Source organism: Toxotes jaculatrix, chromosome 7, assembly GCF_017976425.1.
Source record: "Toxotes jaculatrix isolate fToxJac2 chromosome 7, fToxJac2.pri, whole genome shotgun sequence".
Lineage (NCBI taxonomy): Eukaryota > Metazoa > Chordata > Actinopteri > Toxotidae > Toxotes > Toxotes jaculatrix.
In genome coordinates, this window is record NC_054400.1 from 23,982,516 (window position 1) to 23,997,125 (window position 14,610).

Here is a 14,610-nt window from a genome sequence, read left to right on the forward strand (position 1 = left end):
CGATTTTGACACCTTACTATACTATGACCATTTTTATGACATTTTGAGGTCATATTAAAGTATGACTTTTTTTTGGCCGATTTTGACACCTTACTATACTATGACCATTTTTATGACATTTTGAGGTCATACTAAAGTATGACTTTTTTTGGCCGATTTTGACGCCTTACTATACTATGACCATTTTTATGACATTTTGAGGCCAACAAAAAGATGACTTTTTTTGGCCGATTTTGTCACCTTACTATACTATGACCAAATAATGATAATAATATATTTAAATGTTTAATATTTAATATTTACCAGCCTTCACCGCTGCCTCCATCCACTATCCACTTACAGTTACAGCAGCACACAATCAACAGCAGCTGCTTACTGATGGAGCTGCTCTGTCCATGCAATGTCGGACTTTTTAAACAGAAAAATGTGACGAAATAAAATTGTAGCCTAGTAATCCCGCAATAAATGGACTCTGAGAGCACGGAACACACCGCAACAGCGTTCCTAACATTGGCTGCTCTGGTCCTCTATCTTTATCAGCAGCGGCCATAAATAAGCAATTAAGTCAAAATTTACTTAATAAAAAATTTTTTAAAAACTTAAAACTACTTTGAGAGTCGGTTAGTACAGTCTACACTGCAACAAGCCATATTGTCACAAAAATCTATTCGAACATTGGCAAACAAACACGGACACTGCAGGCCCTGTCAACCACTGGATGTAGCCAGGGGCCTCTGGATGTTGCCGCCTAGCACAGCCGATGTTTTAGCAAAAAGCTAACTGCCAGTGCCTGTCTATGAAGCTGTCACTCAACATAACCACGCCCTAATTAATGTAAGAATTTTAAGCCTAAATAACACTAAAATGGTTGTGGTACAAAAAAATTCCCCAGGGTTCAAACCTGGAACCCTCTTGCTGTGAGGCAACACTGCTAACCACTGCACCATCATGCTGCCCTTTAACATGAAATGATTTTTTTTTTTTTTTTTAGCATTTTTTCATGAGGGTGGTATCATCTGGAAAAAACAACACACTTTCAATCCTAAAAAAACATAGCAACATGGAGAAAATGCAGATGAAAATCATGAAATCCGGATATTGGATATCACCACAAAATATTGTCTTTTGGAAGGTTCAGTCCAAAAATAGCTATCCTGGCCTCATAAATCCACATTTGTTACACTCTTAGGTCCATAATGGAGACCATATGGAGGGGCCTGATTGTGTGTGCAAGAGGACACTGCCTCTATCAAGCCTTTACGGCCATCAGGAAAATGTGATAGTCTTTTGTGGCAGTAGTTTAACAGAGCAACAGATAACAGCATGTCTGTCAACTGTCAGCCTGGCAGATGGTGGCAGAGGCAGGAAAAAGTTCATTCCTTCCCACAACTGTGAAGCGCCACAATCAGGAGTGTATCTGCAGGTCACACAAAGAAGCTCAGGAATGAAGGACAGTTGTGTAGTTGGATGAGGGCTCCGATGACAAATAGGACAGGTATTAACATCTGTCCAGGAGCTACTGTGAGTCATTGATATTCACATCAGGAAACATCTCAACAAACTCTTGACCTAGTGTGTGTAGCAGTGCTAGTCTCCTACACCATATACAGTACATCCATACATGCAGTGATGACTTGTTGGATGGTGGGAGTCTTTCTCCATGAGTCATCCAGTTCCCATAGGCATCACATCTATGAAGTTCGGTCTACCCCTCATGAAATCTTATGAAAGTGCCTCGAAGTACTTTCTCTTGCATTTTTAAGAAGCCTCTTGTGCATAGATGACCCTCTTCATACAGTGTCCACTTACCAAAAGAGGAAGTACATACAGAACATTTTAGCAAGCATAAGGTAACGTTGTTGCTTTGCTGAAAGAACATGAATGATTATTTTGTGCCACTGTTGTCCTCACAAGATACCTGAAATGTTCTCTAGACTCACTGTGAGCTCAGTATCTTTCATTCTCGATCATTAAGGCCTCACACCTCATTGCATTTCAATTTCATTGTGACAAGTGTTGTCTAATAGATATATCCTGTTACATTCAACAGTATCAACAGACCCTTGGTGTATTTTGTCAAAAAGAAATGGTCAATGGAGCCTAGACAGCAGCTCTCAGAACTCCACCATTTACAAAGCAAATAAACAAATGAAGAATCAACCCTGGAGCACCCACCCAAACAAAATAGCGCTTTCACAAGGAAGAGGCTACAGGACAGTGTTTACAAAATCCTCATTAAGGAAGTTGTGAGATAACACATGCTCATGTGCATCACACAAAGTTAAGGGCATGCACGCACACACACACGCACCAGCAAAGAGACCATAAGCACTGAGCAATGCAGAGCCCACCATATCATAGATAAGGGACAGAAAGAAAGAGCTGGGAAGAAGAGAACAGACCACAGAGAGAGAGACGGACAGAGGAGAGGACACAACAGAGATGAGTCAGACGGACAAAGACAAGCCTTGGCCACCCTGTCACCGGAACTGCAGCCCTGTCGCAAAGGACATCAAAAGGTGTGCATGAGAATAAATGCTGTGAAATCTGGAAGACAGCAGCAGGAAAACACACTCCTGCAGAGAGGATCACACTGGTCAGTGTAAGGGTCAACAACACTACTGGCTGCTGCCAGGGAACCAGAACTTTCTTAGGCTACAGATGAACTGAACACAAGTTAAAGAAACCTACGGATTAACGGGTCAGAGATCGCAATCATTTTGTCTTATTGTCGCATCAGCTCATTCACAGACAACCACAGAGGGCATAAAATAGAAAGCTGCAGATTGTTTTTCCCATGGCGAGCATTTGGGTCTCTCATCTAGGAACCATCTGCACCTCCAAGACTTTGCTCTTGCTGTTTTCCATCCTACTGTTTCAGGGGCCTCTCTGTGGTGAGAGCAGCCCCATCTCCAGTGCCCATCAGAGGCATCGCCCTGCTCCAGGGCTGGGAGACGGGCATGGAGGGGTGGTGGATCCGTCACTGCTGGAGCAGCACAGCAGCATGGACACAAAGAGCCTGCTGGAGAGCCTGAAGGAACAGTTTCTGCGGACTTTCAACTTGTCAGGCTTGGGTCCTCAGCTGCCTCCTGGAAGCACACGAGAAGAGCCACCTGAGTACATGATAGAGCTCTACAACCGCTTCGCTAATGACCATAGTGCCATGCCCTCTGCCAACATCATCCGCAGCTTCAAAAATGAAGGTATAGCACATTTGCTTCAGTGATGATGACCTTGTTATTAGTAAAGATGAGAACTACTGCTGATTTATTATTTACTGCCATGGTTAGTTTCATGATGTTTCTTATTTAAATTTTAAGAAAGTATTGAAACTGAAACCAAGGTCTTCTTTAATATACATATATGCACATACAGTTTAGACTTACTTCAGGCATATCCAAACCAAATTTTAGTTGATTAAATCCATGCCTTAGCCATAACAGTGTTCCTCATTTCTTGACCTTGCAAAGCAATGATAATATCAAAATGGTATTTATGCTTAAATAGAACAGCCTGCAGTAAAATTAAGATAGTAGTTAAACATTTCCCAACTAAGGATGAAAATGAGGATGAAATCCTCAGTAGAGTTAGGTTCAGATAGGGTTAGGCTATGTTGCAGAACTCAGCTGAAGACATCATTAAAAAGACAAAATGTACCTAAGTTTAGCTTTGACCATTTTTTCCTCTTCCCCAGATTCATCTCCTAGTGTTGTGGGTGTTGGGGGAGTGAGGCGTCACCCTCTCCTCTTCAATGTGTCAGTCCCCCATCATGAACGAATCACAGCAGCCGAACTACGCCTCTACACCCTTGTCCAGACTGACCGCCACCTCTACGCTGGTGTCGACCGCAAGGTCACAATCTATGAACTGGAATTGCATGACCTGGATGACAACATGACTGATGGGAACAATGTGAGAGGAGATGGATTCAGAGGGGGAGGGGAGCAGATAGAGCTGATAGAGCTGGCTTCACGACAGGTCTATGGCACTGACAACAGCTGGGAGGCCTTTGACCTCACTGCTGCTGTTCAACGCTGGCGCAAGTCTGACCATGGCACCACGCACCGGTTGGAAGTGCACATTGCCAGTATGGCTGATGATGATGTTCAAGGTATGACAGAAGACAGCAAAGACAAGAATCCACCTGAAGGAGACATGAAGATTGACACCAATCCTGAAGAAAAACACAAACCCCTGCTGATAGTTTTCTCTGATGACCAAAGCAGTGATCATCGTGGTGACAAGCGTGAACTGAGCGAGATGATTGACCATGAAACCTCGAACATGGTTCTGCAGAACGACTTAGGGATGGGCCTGTGGGGTGACCTCGGGAGGGACAGGGAGGAGGGAGATGAAGAAACTGAGCCAGATGAAGAGGACCTCATCCAGATGCGCTCCAATCTGATCTATGACACAGCATCCCGCATTCGTCGCAATGCCAAAGGCAACCACTGCAAGAAACAATCTCTTTATGTAGAGTTCAAAGATATTGGATGGGACAGTTGGATTCTAGCACCCACTGGTTATGATGCTTTTGAGTGCACTGGCATCTGCTCCTTCCCACTGACAAAGCATGTCACACCCACAAAGCATGCCATTGTCCAGACATTGGTCAACATCAACAGTCCTCAAAAGGCAGCAAGAGCCTGTTGTGTGCCCACCAAGCTGGACCCCATCTCCCTGCTGTATCTGGATGACACAGGTGTGGTCACCTACAAGTACAAGTTTGAAGGCATGGTGGTGGCTGAGTGTGGCTGCAGATAGTCCATGCTTTGAGAGAGTTTAACTCTTCGTAAAGTCTTACAATAGGAGGAAAGACACTGAACTAACAATAAGCTGGAAAAGGAGATAAGCCAAGAATGTCTTCAACAAAGGGACAACTGCTGGAATCTCTGTGAGGGTTACTCAGTGAGGCTAGTGCACATTTACTATTAATGAAACTATGTGTGCTCCAACTGAATGTGTGTGGACAAATATATGTTTCAAATGGTAAAACAGATACAAGTAGTTCATCTTACATGATCAAAGGCATGAAGATCAGTGACACTGGAGAGACACTGTGCTGCATATATACAGTCAACATGTTGTCAATTGTGATACCAACAAGAATAAAAAGGCACAGGATTCTTCAAAGGACCAAACCAAGCACATCCTACAGTGTGTGCAGCCTGGTGGGAACTAGTGGGTCAGCTGCCCCCCTCCCTCTACTTCCCTCTGACATCTGTCTTCCTCTCCACTTATCTCTGGCCTTCCCACTCGATGCAAACACTAATCAGCACTTCATGTGTCCTGGTGCAGTGAAATGACCTCCCTAAGGCAACCTGACAAGACATGAACTCTGTAGGCCCACCTCCTGCCTCCTGCAACCTCCTGATACGTAGGTGCTGTGCAGGGGTCCTGGTGGCAGGGTTATCTTTCCCAACCCTGTTTCCCACTTCACATGCCTCTTTTCCACTCCCCCGAGCTACAGCGATAGCAAGGTGTTGGGGTCTGAGAAACACATATGCCACCACTCAGGCTTGGAGAACTGGACGCCATTCTGGGCATCTTTTTAGGTGGTGGGGTGGGTGGGAGAGGACATGGGGCCAGAGGTTGTCCACATTCCTAGGCAACAAACAATCTTAACTGGCTCAACTCACTGACCCAGTGCCATGTGCTCCCAACATATCTTCAGCTCCTCAGTTGAGTCATCGATCACTTTTATGTTAAAATGGCCTTTTGGAACGTTATTATCTGTAAGCTAAAATCAAGAGTGGAGAAGGGGGCACCTTGTTGCATTCCCTTTCATGGATCCCCAGAGGAAACACAGTTATTTTCTTTTGTTCTAAGCCTTTTGATACCTCTGCTGCTTGTGTCAAATAAAAGACTATTTATTGTTCTAATTTATTAATTTTTACAACAGATATATATATATATATATATATATATATGTAAATGTGTAAGTTACTTAGCGTAAGCAGGTTTTGTAACCATGACAATGCATTTGCAGCACAAAATGAATTTTGTTGGGAAGAGAAATGGTAACATTTTCTAAAACAATAAAGAACAATTACGTAACAAATCTCAAATGAAAAGTTGCCTTAACTATGACCTAATAATGGATTCTTACTTTTTCAAAAAGTTTACATAACATGTTATTCAAAAAGTCATGAAGATTCTCTCACGTCAAGAGGAATGTAAATATTTGGAGCTAAAATACCATACTGACATATTGTTTTTCACAGTTAAATTGTACATGATCTATTTCCCACATTACAATTTAACAGTCCACACATCTCGGTCGGTCATCTTTCTTTTCCATTTTTTAGGAAGAAACTGCTAGACCAGTGAGATGATGTGTTGCTCACATCCAGATCATTCAGTCAGACAGTATCAGCTCACAGGTCATGGTTCATACATAATACACAAACAAAGAACCATGGGAAACTGAGTTGAAGATCTGCTAATGAACAAAATTGATGACTTGCTGCTCGCACTGACAGCGAGCAGATGCAGACAGCTGTGATGGAAAACCTGTTCGTGAAGAGAAAATTTGAACGAAAGGCAAAGCTATAGACTCGTATCTCTTTCTGTTCTAAGTTTTCTGTTCTCTCCATGTACCAACACACAATGAAGATATAAATAAAGGACACAGATCAGATTCTCTGAAATATGTAAAACTTTCTTCTGTTCATTTGTTGATAGGCATGTGTGCCACACCAGCATTGTATGAAAGGTGCAACATCTGCGGTCTTGGATGAAAATCAAAGACTAAGATAAAGGCAGACACATCAGAACACACAGTGAGAAATTGATAGTGATGTAAAGATAGGATTTTGGCAGGCAGCTGAGTTCAGTGTTAAAGTGCTCACGAAAATGTCTGAGAGAAAACAAGGTGTATAAGTGATATGCAAATTTGAGCAAATGTCTAATGTATCCTACTGGCTGCATTACAAACTAGATGCAGTTCGAAATATTTTTGCTCAGCTGTCTCACAGATAAATGGATGTTCAGACTGACAACACTCTCACATCTGTCTGTTCAAAATGAGGTAAAGTAAAAATGAAAATAGCTTGTTTCCCTTGTATCCAGTCTTTTTTTGCTAAGATTGACTGTTCCCAAGCAGCAGCTTCAGACTTCACTGACAGATGTGTGGTATCAATTTTCTCATCAGACTCTTGGCAAGAAGGCGACTGTGATAATCATATTTCTTTTAAGAGATTTTTGCAATAGTAACAGTTTACAGAAATGCTGGAGAGTGTTTTGTCTAGGGTGACTGTAGCTTATGCAATAAACCTACCATTACCACACTGTTACAAAATCATGCTGCTAAAATACTGATGCTTCTGCTCCTTCCTAGAATCGTGTTTTGACAAATGGGTTATTCTAGTTGTTGGTATCACCACACAATAAATTTGAATGTGCTGTACATACACTGATTTCCCATCTATAAGCAGCCAAACAATGTGTCATAACTTGCAGTTGTAGTTATAGAGGCCTGTGATAGTAATGTATGCGGCTTAAAGCTTCCTCAAATAAGTCTTTGGCAACAGCCCACTAATGACAAGTGCAATGAGAAATTCAGAAAGCAAACAAGTTGGCCACGGACTGACCTCCCATGTAAGATGAGAGCAGAGGTCATCTAAAAATGGTTTGAGACCAGAGGGCAAGAACCTCAGCCAGTTACTGTGACAACAGGCGGTCTCAGCTATGTAAAGCTCATTAATTGAATATTTACAGAACGGTGGAAGGAAAACGAATCTGGCCTTTGTCACTGAATGGCAAACATTCAGGAAATATGATGAAATGGGAAGTCTTTAGTATTTGCTCTGATGATAAGGACTGCTGCAGAGTGCTCTGTGCTTTTTCTTTCTCTTGTTTTGACATGGCTCCATCTGCTGAAAGAATCTTAATCTCACTGCTGGATGTTATGCTGCAGCTCGAGAAGGATTTAGCCTACGTGATTAACATAGGAGCACACCTCACAATTTGTAAACAAACTGGACAGTTCCCTATGTACAGACAGTTCAGAGTGCTTCAGAATCCTGTAACGCTTCAGCGACTGACATCCTGACGTCTGCTGCAGGACATGATCCGCTGTGAACGTGTGTTTTGGTGTGTCATCCAAAGCTGCATGACTCGCCCTGACTCTGACGTGGGGTCTCTAATAAGGTCTGATTGTTTCCGTTTTGGGTCACATGTTTATCATTCCATCTCTTGGCAACACCACCACCCTGTACTTGTCTCTTACTCTTTCCTCAAGTCACCTCATTTTCCAGAGAAAGTGCAGTTTGCACAACCTTCACTTCATGTTCATATGCGAAAGTGCCTACAAATGTACAAACACCTTTTAACAATTTCCTTGCGACTCTGATGTTGTGAAACTTTGAAAAACCCACTGAAAGAGTCAGTAATGAATAGCAGATGTTCAGTGTAGTTCACATGCTCATGAAGACCAAGTAATACTACCCTCAAACTGATTTCTCAGCAAAATGAGTTCAGGGCAAGTCCGGACAAAAGAAGCATACAAGTGCCACTCTTCATTAAAAGTAAAGACCTACAAAAAGAGTCCCTAGTTCCAGAACACCTTTTTACCTGATCTCCCTTCACTTTGTCTTATTACATAGATTCAGTAATTTCCACTTCAAGGTCTCCGACTGTGCATTAGTGTTGTACCGCATTTGTTAGTCACTTTGGATAAAAGCTTCTGCCAAATGGGTAAATATAAAATACGTAACTAGTTATTAAATTGGCAGCTGCCTGTGGGAAAAGTCTCATGCCTCTGTTGTAAAATCATGCTTAGAAAGGCACATTACATTCTCTCTCTACAAGAGTTGCATTTGGCTCCCCATGGGGAGTCACATACACTTCATCTCACTGTGATGAATAGCAGGAGGCATGAGTAATCTCAGGCTCTTTCCTATCATTACTGAAAAGAAGGAGAGGTAGCTACAAATTCTTTGTTATGATCTCAGATGAGTTCTGCAGAAAACCAAAACCATTTCTGGATTTCAGGCAGGGTTCAGTTTTTTTTCTTTGGTAGAGACATTTTTTGTTGGATGGCCAAAGTAAACAACTGCAAGAGCTCTCTTTTCTCATTCATATACACACGTGTGCATAATTAATATAAATCTTGGGCAAAAATGTATATTCCAAATTTTAAATCCCATTTTCAAATCTCACCTGAGATTTTGTAGCTCTGTCTTTTGTCAGTTTGTAGATTTTGGCAAAACAACTTAAGAGTTACATAACAGAGATACAGGGATGCTCACAACTATCTTTAAATTATGCCAGAAACTTCTCCTTGTTTTTATTTTTCATTTAGGTCCTGAACGCACACAAAGATCTATCACTGTGACATCAGTGCTCACCTGAGAGCCTACAGCTCACTTGTTGGTCAGGGTACCGCTGGCATGACTTTCAGAAAAAATGATGCTTGACATTAACAAACAGCTCACATCTAAGCAAAAAACAAAAAACAAAAAAACAAATAAAACAAAAAACATGTTGTAACACAAAATAGTGACTAAAAGGTTTCCCATAAAAGCTTAGAGCAGCTTAAAAGACAAAAATGCAGAAATAATCACAGCAACACAAGTCTGAACCCGAGTCAAACAAGAAAAAACATGTCTGTCCTGCTGTCATATATTTTAGCATGTTTATAAAACCCACACCTGTAAGGTCTTTTCTTTAGAAAAGGTGATTCACAATACAAAACTTTAACACTTTATAGAAATGTGTAAATGAAGAAATAGAGAGTTGAATATGACATAATCTTTACAAAATACTCATCAAGAAAATGTGGTGTACATTAAACAACAGTGTGGGTGCAAAGCTGTTCATTTTAAATGCATACATTCTTATACGGTCATGTTGATATATTTAGATTTTGCAGAAACAACATAAAAGACTTTTCATAACAAATGAAAGACTGACGTCCAATCATTTAATTACAGTTAAGGAATAGTTCATTTTGGGAAGTACACTAATTTGCTTTCTTGCCAACAGTTAGATGAGAGGATACCACTTTCATGTCTGTAGACTAAATATAAAGCTAGAGCCAGAACCCAGTTTATCTTGGCTTATTATAAAAACTGGAAATGTGGAGAACAGGAAGCTTGGCTCTGTGTGAGGGGAACTCTAAACTAGAGTCTAAACAGGACATAAAACTCACTTATTAACAAGTTACATCTTTTTTTCAATCAGTACAAAAAGTGTGGTTTCATTGTTTGCTATATGCTGGACTATTTCTTGACTAGTAATGTCCTGGAGTCTTCACTTAGCCAAGCTAACTGTTTCACCCTGTTTCCAGTCATTGTGCTAAGCTAAGCTAAGCTAAGCTAATTTGCTGTTGGCAGTAGCTTCCAGTTTATTTTACAGATATGAGAATGGTATTGGTCCTCTGATCTGACTCGCAACAAGAAAGCAAGCAAGTGTATGTCCTACTCTTCCTTTAAAATCCTTTTAGTTTACTTTTCTCTTAACTACACACAAGGAGCAATGCCCAAAATAAATCCATCACCTCTTAGCTGCCTCCAAAAACAACACAGGCACATACAAATGCACCCAAACACACACACGTCTCATCACAAGCTGCATTCACTTGCTATGGAACAAGTCATAGACACAGTCTTTCAAATACCATGGTCTGCATTCACATTGTACCAAGAACTGAGACCATGAGAACATGACATGTGTCCACAGATTTGTTACTATGAAACTGACAAGGAAACATAGTCTTATTTAGGGGATGCTGAAGTAGGCTATATTTATTTCACATACAGTCAGTTATATTACACATCGTACTTTGTGGTCACAAGTCTTAAAATGTCTTGAATGGACATGTTACTGAAATGTCACAGTTGTAAGTTAACATATCCCCTAAGAAGTGTGCATATGAAAAACTGATCAGGGGTAAGCAAAATGTGCAGAAAATATCCTTCAATTCATGCTGACAGCAACCATCAGTGTCATCAGTCTGGATGTCCACACAGCGCTCATGCTTGGTATGTGCCAAAGAGGTGGTCCCAGTGGGTAAAGTAGGGGGCGTAGTTCCAGCTGTGTAGGCTATGGTGGGCTTGGTGAAAGGGAGCTCCTCCCAGACAGGGCAGCAGTCTGTGCAGAGCCCAGGGCAGATTGTAGCCACAGTGGTCTTCCACCGCCATCCAGCTGTTGAAGAGGTGAAAGAGCACTTCGCTCAGAGGGTGGCAGCCCACCACCCAGGCGCTGCTCAGAGCCAGCAGCAGCAGAGACAGCAGCTCGGCCGAGCTGGCATCCTGAGCTGCCAGAGCAAAGGGTGTGTGGTGCTGGTGATGCAGTTGGTGGATGTTGCGGTAGAGCCAGGGAACCCTGTCAAGAAACACACAAACAGCTGTGTCGGTTTATACTGTTACCGTAATGGAAAATCACCAGAATATTCCCAGAATGGTACAATGTCAGTGTCTCTGGGGCAGCCTACTAAACAAAAAGTTAGTTCTGCTAAGTAGTTTTGAACAGCCTGCGTTACTAAAGAGGTAATTGTTTCCCGTGCAGCGAGGGTCTAAAGAAAAGCCATAAGCCATAAGTTAATTAGCACAGACTAAAAGTCAGGACATCTCAGCTTCTTCTGTGTCAGCGTTGATCATTCTGTTTTTAAATCGAACCTGTGCAATCCCCCCAGCTTTATGGAAATGCAGTACTAACTCACTGGAGCACTCTTTTTTTTTTCTTTCTTTTTCTTTTTTAAAAAAGAGCATATTAGACATTATTACATTATACAATAAGTGCAACTTCTAGGTTAGTAAAGCATCTCCAGCAGGCTGTCTACAAAGATGGGTAATATCCATTAAGTTCTTTCTCCTGAGAGTTAAACCTCATTGATGTGAGTGATTGTGAAATATTAATTCAGCTCTTGGAAAAAACAATCAAATCTATGCTAAGGATTGGCTCTTGAGCCATATACTCTGGGAACAACATTACAATTGTCTATTTTATGTCTATTTGTTATTAGCCATTGTAATCCCATTTAATGTCATTAATGAAAACTGTGCCAAGCCATTTGGAACAGATATGTTTTTGGGCCACACACTTCATTAAGTCAGCTCATCTGCTCTTCATGAACTGGAGATGTGTATGGACTTGATCCAGCTATTTCAACATGGAGAAGCACAACATATGTAAATACCAGAGGAGGAAGATGTACTCAGAGCCTTTACAGAAGTAAAACTATACCACAGTGTTAAATATACTCCATTACATTATTAGTCCTGGAATGAAATTCTGCCAAAGTAAAAAACATGCAAAAAAAAAAAAAAAAAAAAACAATGAAAAAAACATTTTATTACAAAACTAAAAGTACCAACTATACACACACATATATCACTTTTAGTGAGTTTTAGTAGAATAAAAAGTACATGTCCCTCTTAAATGAAGTGCAGCAGAAAGTAGAAAATAGAAAATTAAAGTAAAAGTTCCTCAAAAGGGAGGGATTATTTAAGTGCAGTACTTGAGTAAATGTACTTCATTACTCTCCACCACTGATTAATATGACCTGTAGATTTAAAGGGACAATGAAGGAACTACAATACTTTTGGATCAAAGTTCCCAACAGCTGATCTTTCGTTCAAGCAGGCCAATGGCAGAATAAAGCTGAAGGCCAGTCACACCAGAGGTGGGCTACATTTTAGGCTACACAGCTCACCTGTGCATGGAGAAGTGCCATATGAAGAAGAGCGTGTCAAAAAGCAGGAAACATGCGCAGATTTCCACAAAGAGCTGCCAGCAGGACGGTGCCAGCACAGGTAACATGGGGCTCCGCAGGGTCTGGAAGAGCGCGGTGACGGGGAGGACGATGGTCAGGTATTTGTACAGCACCCTCAAAAAACAGTCAGACCATCGCCGGAGAGAAGGCGGCGGTCCAGACCCTGCAGCGATCCTCCACGACCGGACCCGCTGACAGACGCTGCCCAGCGCGTCCAGCGCGAGGAAAGGTGCGCAGAGCAGCACGTGCGTCAGGAAGGCGCAGCACGCAGGCAGGTAAGGGGAGAGCAGGATCTCCTCCTGCCCTGCTTTCACATATTCCCACAGACCCTGAAGGATCCGCGCACATGTCTCTTCATGCTCTGTGGACGTTACATTCATTCCGGCTCTCACCTCCTCATCTTCTCACATGTGCCGAAACCTCTTGACGGTTATTATCTCCGCTCCTTCCAAAAAAAACAACGAGTTACCTAAAGGTAAATTAGTTGTTTTTCTTCGGCTGCTGCTTCGTCTCCTCCACAGGCGACGTATGCTGCTGGAGAACTGATCTCTCCGCTCAGTGGTAGGAGGGGCCCTGGAGTAATATAATGCGTATAAGGCCAATTAAAAAAAAAAGAAAGTCACTCCAGCGCATCCTTACCGTACACAGAGGGAGTAAATCAATCCTCACATCACAAGCAGCCACCAGCGCTCTCCTGGGAATGTAGGGGATTTCTGTCAAGCAAGAGTTTCACTGGAAGAACCACTGTCAGAATTAGTAAGGTCTGATACGGTCAGACCCTCAGTTTGGACACATATTCAGGTCTATCAGCGAGGGGTCAGCTCAGAAGAGTCAAAATAAGGGCCCGATTACATGATGAATGATTTATGGAAAAATATAAGCTGAAACCTTTTCTATCTCACTGAGTTTCTTTTTATCTTACCTCTCTTATTGAACCTGTCTTCATAGAAAAAAAGATTTAAGGAGACTAAAGACAAATTGACAAATTCCATTTTGTGTACGGGCAGGGATAGAGTTTGACATATATCCTGTGAATTTCAAATATCTGTTAAATATGAGGTGAATTAATGTCATCTTTGATTGTGGGTCGCTGGTGTGGCTACGAAAACATAGGAACGAAACTGGGACTCTATGAGTCACTGTTAACTTAAGAAAGAAGTGGCCAGTCTGTGTCCAGAGCACAGTACAGCATGTGTTTGTAATTACACTGTAACTCTCCCCTTTACTACCTGGGGGGAAAAAAAATCCTACATAAGGATGAAGTTTGTTAAAATGATTTGTCATACTCAACTGTAAAGAAGCTTTCACAATATAATTATTACTCAAAAGTACTTTTTTCAATTTTAATCCACTAACTAGTTTTAACAGTTGTTTAAATACTTAGTTTTATTGTGTTTGAAACACATTTTTATTTTCTTTTATACATTTTTTTAAATAAGAATAAATGTACATCACACTGCACTTGCAAGGTAAATAAAAAAAATCTTAATAAGACCTATGATTTCTTAAAGAATAACCCATCTTACTTTTTGTCAAATGACAATGAAATCAGTGCAAAAACATTTGCCTGTCACTGTAAATCTCAATTAATCTGAGATATTCCAATTAAAATGAAAACAAAGTCACTTTCAGAGCTAACTGGGCCAACTTGCCACAGCAGAGAGTGGTGTGAGTAACATGGAATACAACAACTGTCTGTACAAGATAAATGGGAGTTGTATTGTGTTACAGTGAATTCAGGACAAAGCCATCTTGCTTCGGACAAAAAAAAACAAAAAAACTTTCACACACACAAAAAAGAAGAGAACGTATCAATTTCCCTGAATCAACGCCTAAACATGCCTCATACCTACCTTCCTCCTAAGCTGTGAGCTGTGGAATGAAATGAGTAT

At 41.3% G+C, this 14,610-nt stretch overlaps 2 protein-coding genes across 2 annotated transcripts; one reads left to right on the forward strand and one right to left on the reverse strand.

The window, feature by feature from the left end:
• Positions 1–2,490: 2,490 nt before the first annotated feature.
• On the forward strand, positions 2,491–5,980 carry bmp10 (bone morphogenetic protein 10). The gene is made up of 2 exons (XM_041042488.1): positions 2,491–3,203; positions 3,695–5,980. The coding sequence occupies exons 1-2, from the start codon at positions 2,798–2,800 to the stop codon at positions 4,762–4,764; spliced, it is 1,476 nt and encodes a 491-aa protein (XP_040898422.1). The 5' UTR covers positions 2,491–2,797; the 3' UTR covers positions 4,765–5,980.
• Positions 5,981–9,608: 3,628 nt separating this feature from the next.
• Positions 9,609–13,241, reverse strand: ch25hl3 (cholesterol 25-hydroxylase like 3). Its single transcript, XM_041042309.1, has 2 exons — positions 12,659–13,241; positions 9,609–11,328 (listed from the first exon to the last, which is right to left on the reverse strand). The coding sequence occupies exons 1-2, from the start codon at positions 13,096–13,098 to the stop codon at positions 10,977–10,979; spliced, it is 792 nt and encodes a 263-aa protein (XP_040898243.1). The 5' UTR covers positions 13,099–13,241; the 3' UTR covers positions 9,609–10,976.
• Between the last annotated feature and the right edge of the window lie 1,369 nt (positions 13,242–14,610).

What these genes read in the sequence shown, in the direction of transcription:
- bmp10 (XM_041042488.1), top strand. Translation starts at nt 2,798, where the DNA reads ATGGCGAGCATTTGGGTCTCTCATCTAGGAACCATCTGCACCTCCAAG. An exon ending in CCGCAGCTTCAAAAATGAAG is followed by an intron (nt 3,204 to 3,694) that starts GTATAGCACATT and finishes CCTCTTCCCCAG; the next exon opens with ATTCATCTCCTAGTGTTGTG.
- ch25hl3 (XM_041042309.1), bottom strand. Translation starts at nt 13,098, where the DNA reads ATGAATGTAACGTCCACAGAGCATGAAGAGACATGTGCGCGGATCCTT. An exon ending in TGGCACTTCTCCATGCACAG is followed by an intron (nt 11,329 to 12,658) that starts GTGAGCTGTGTA and finishes GTTTCTTGACAG; the next exon opens with GGTTCCCTGGCTCTACCGCA.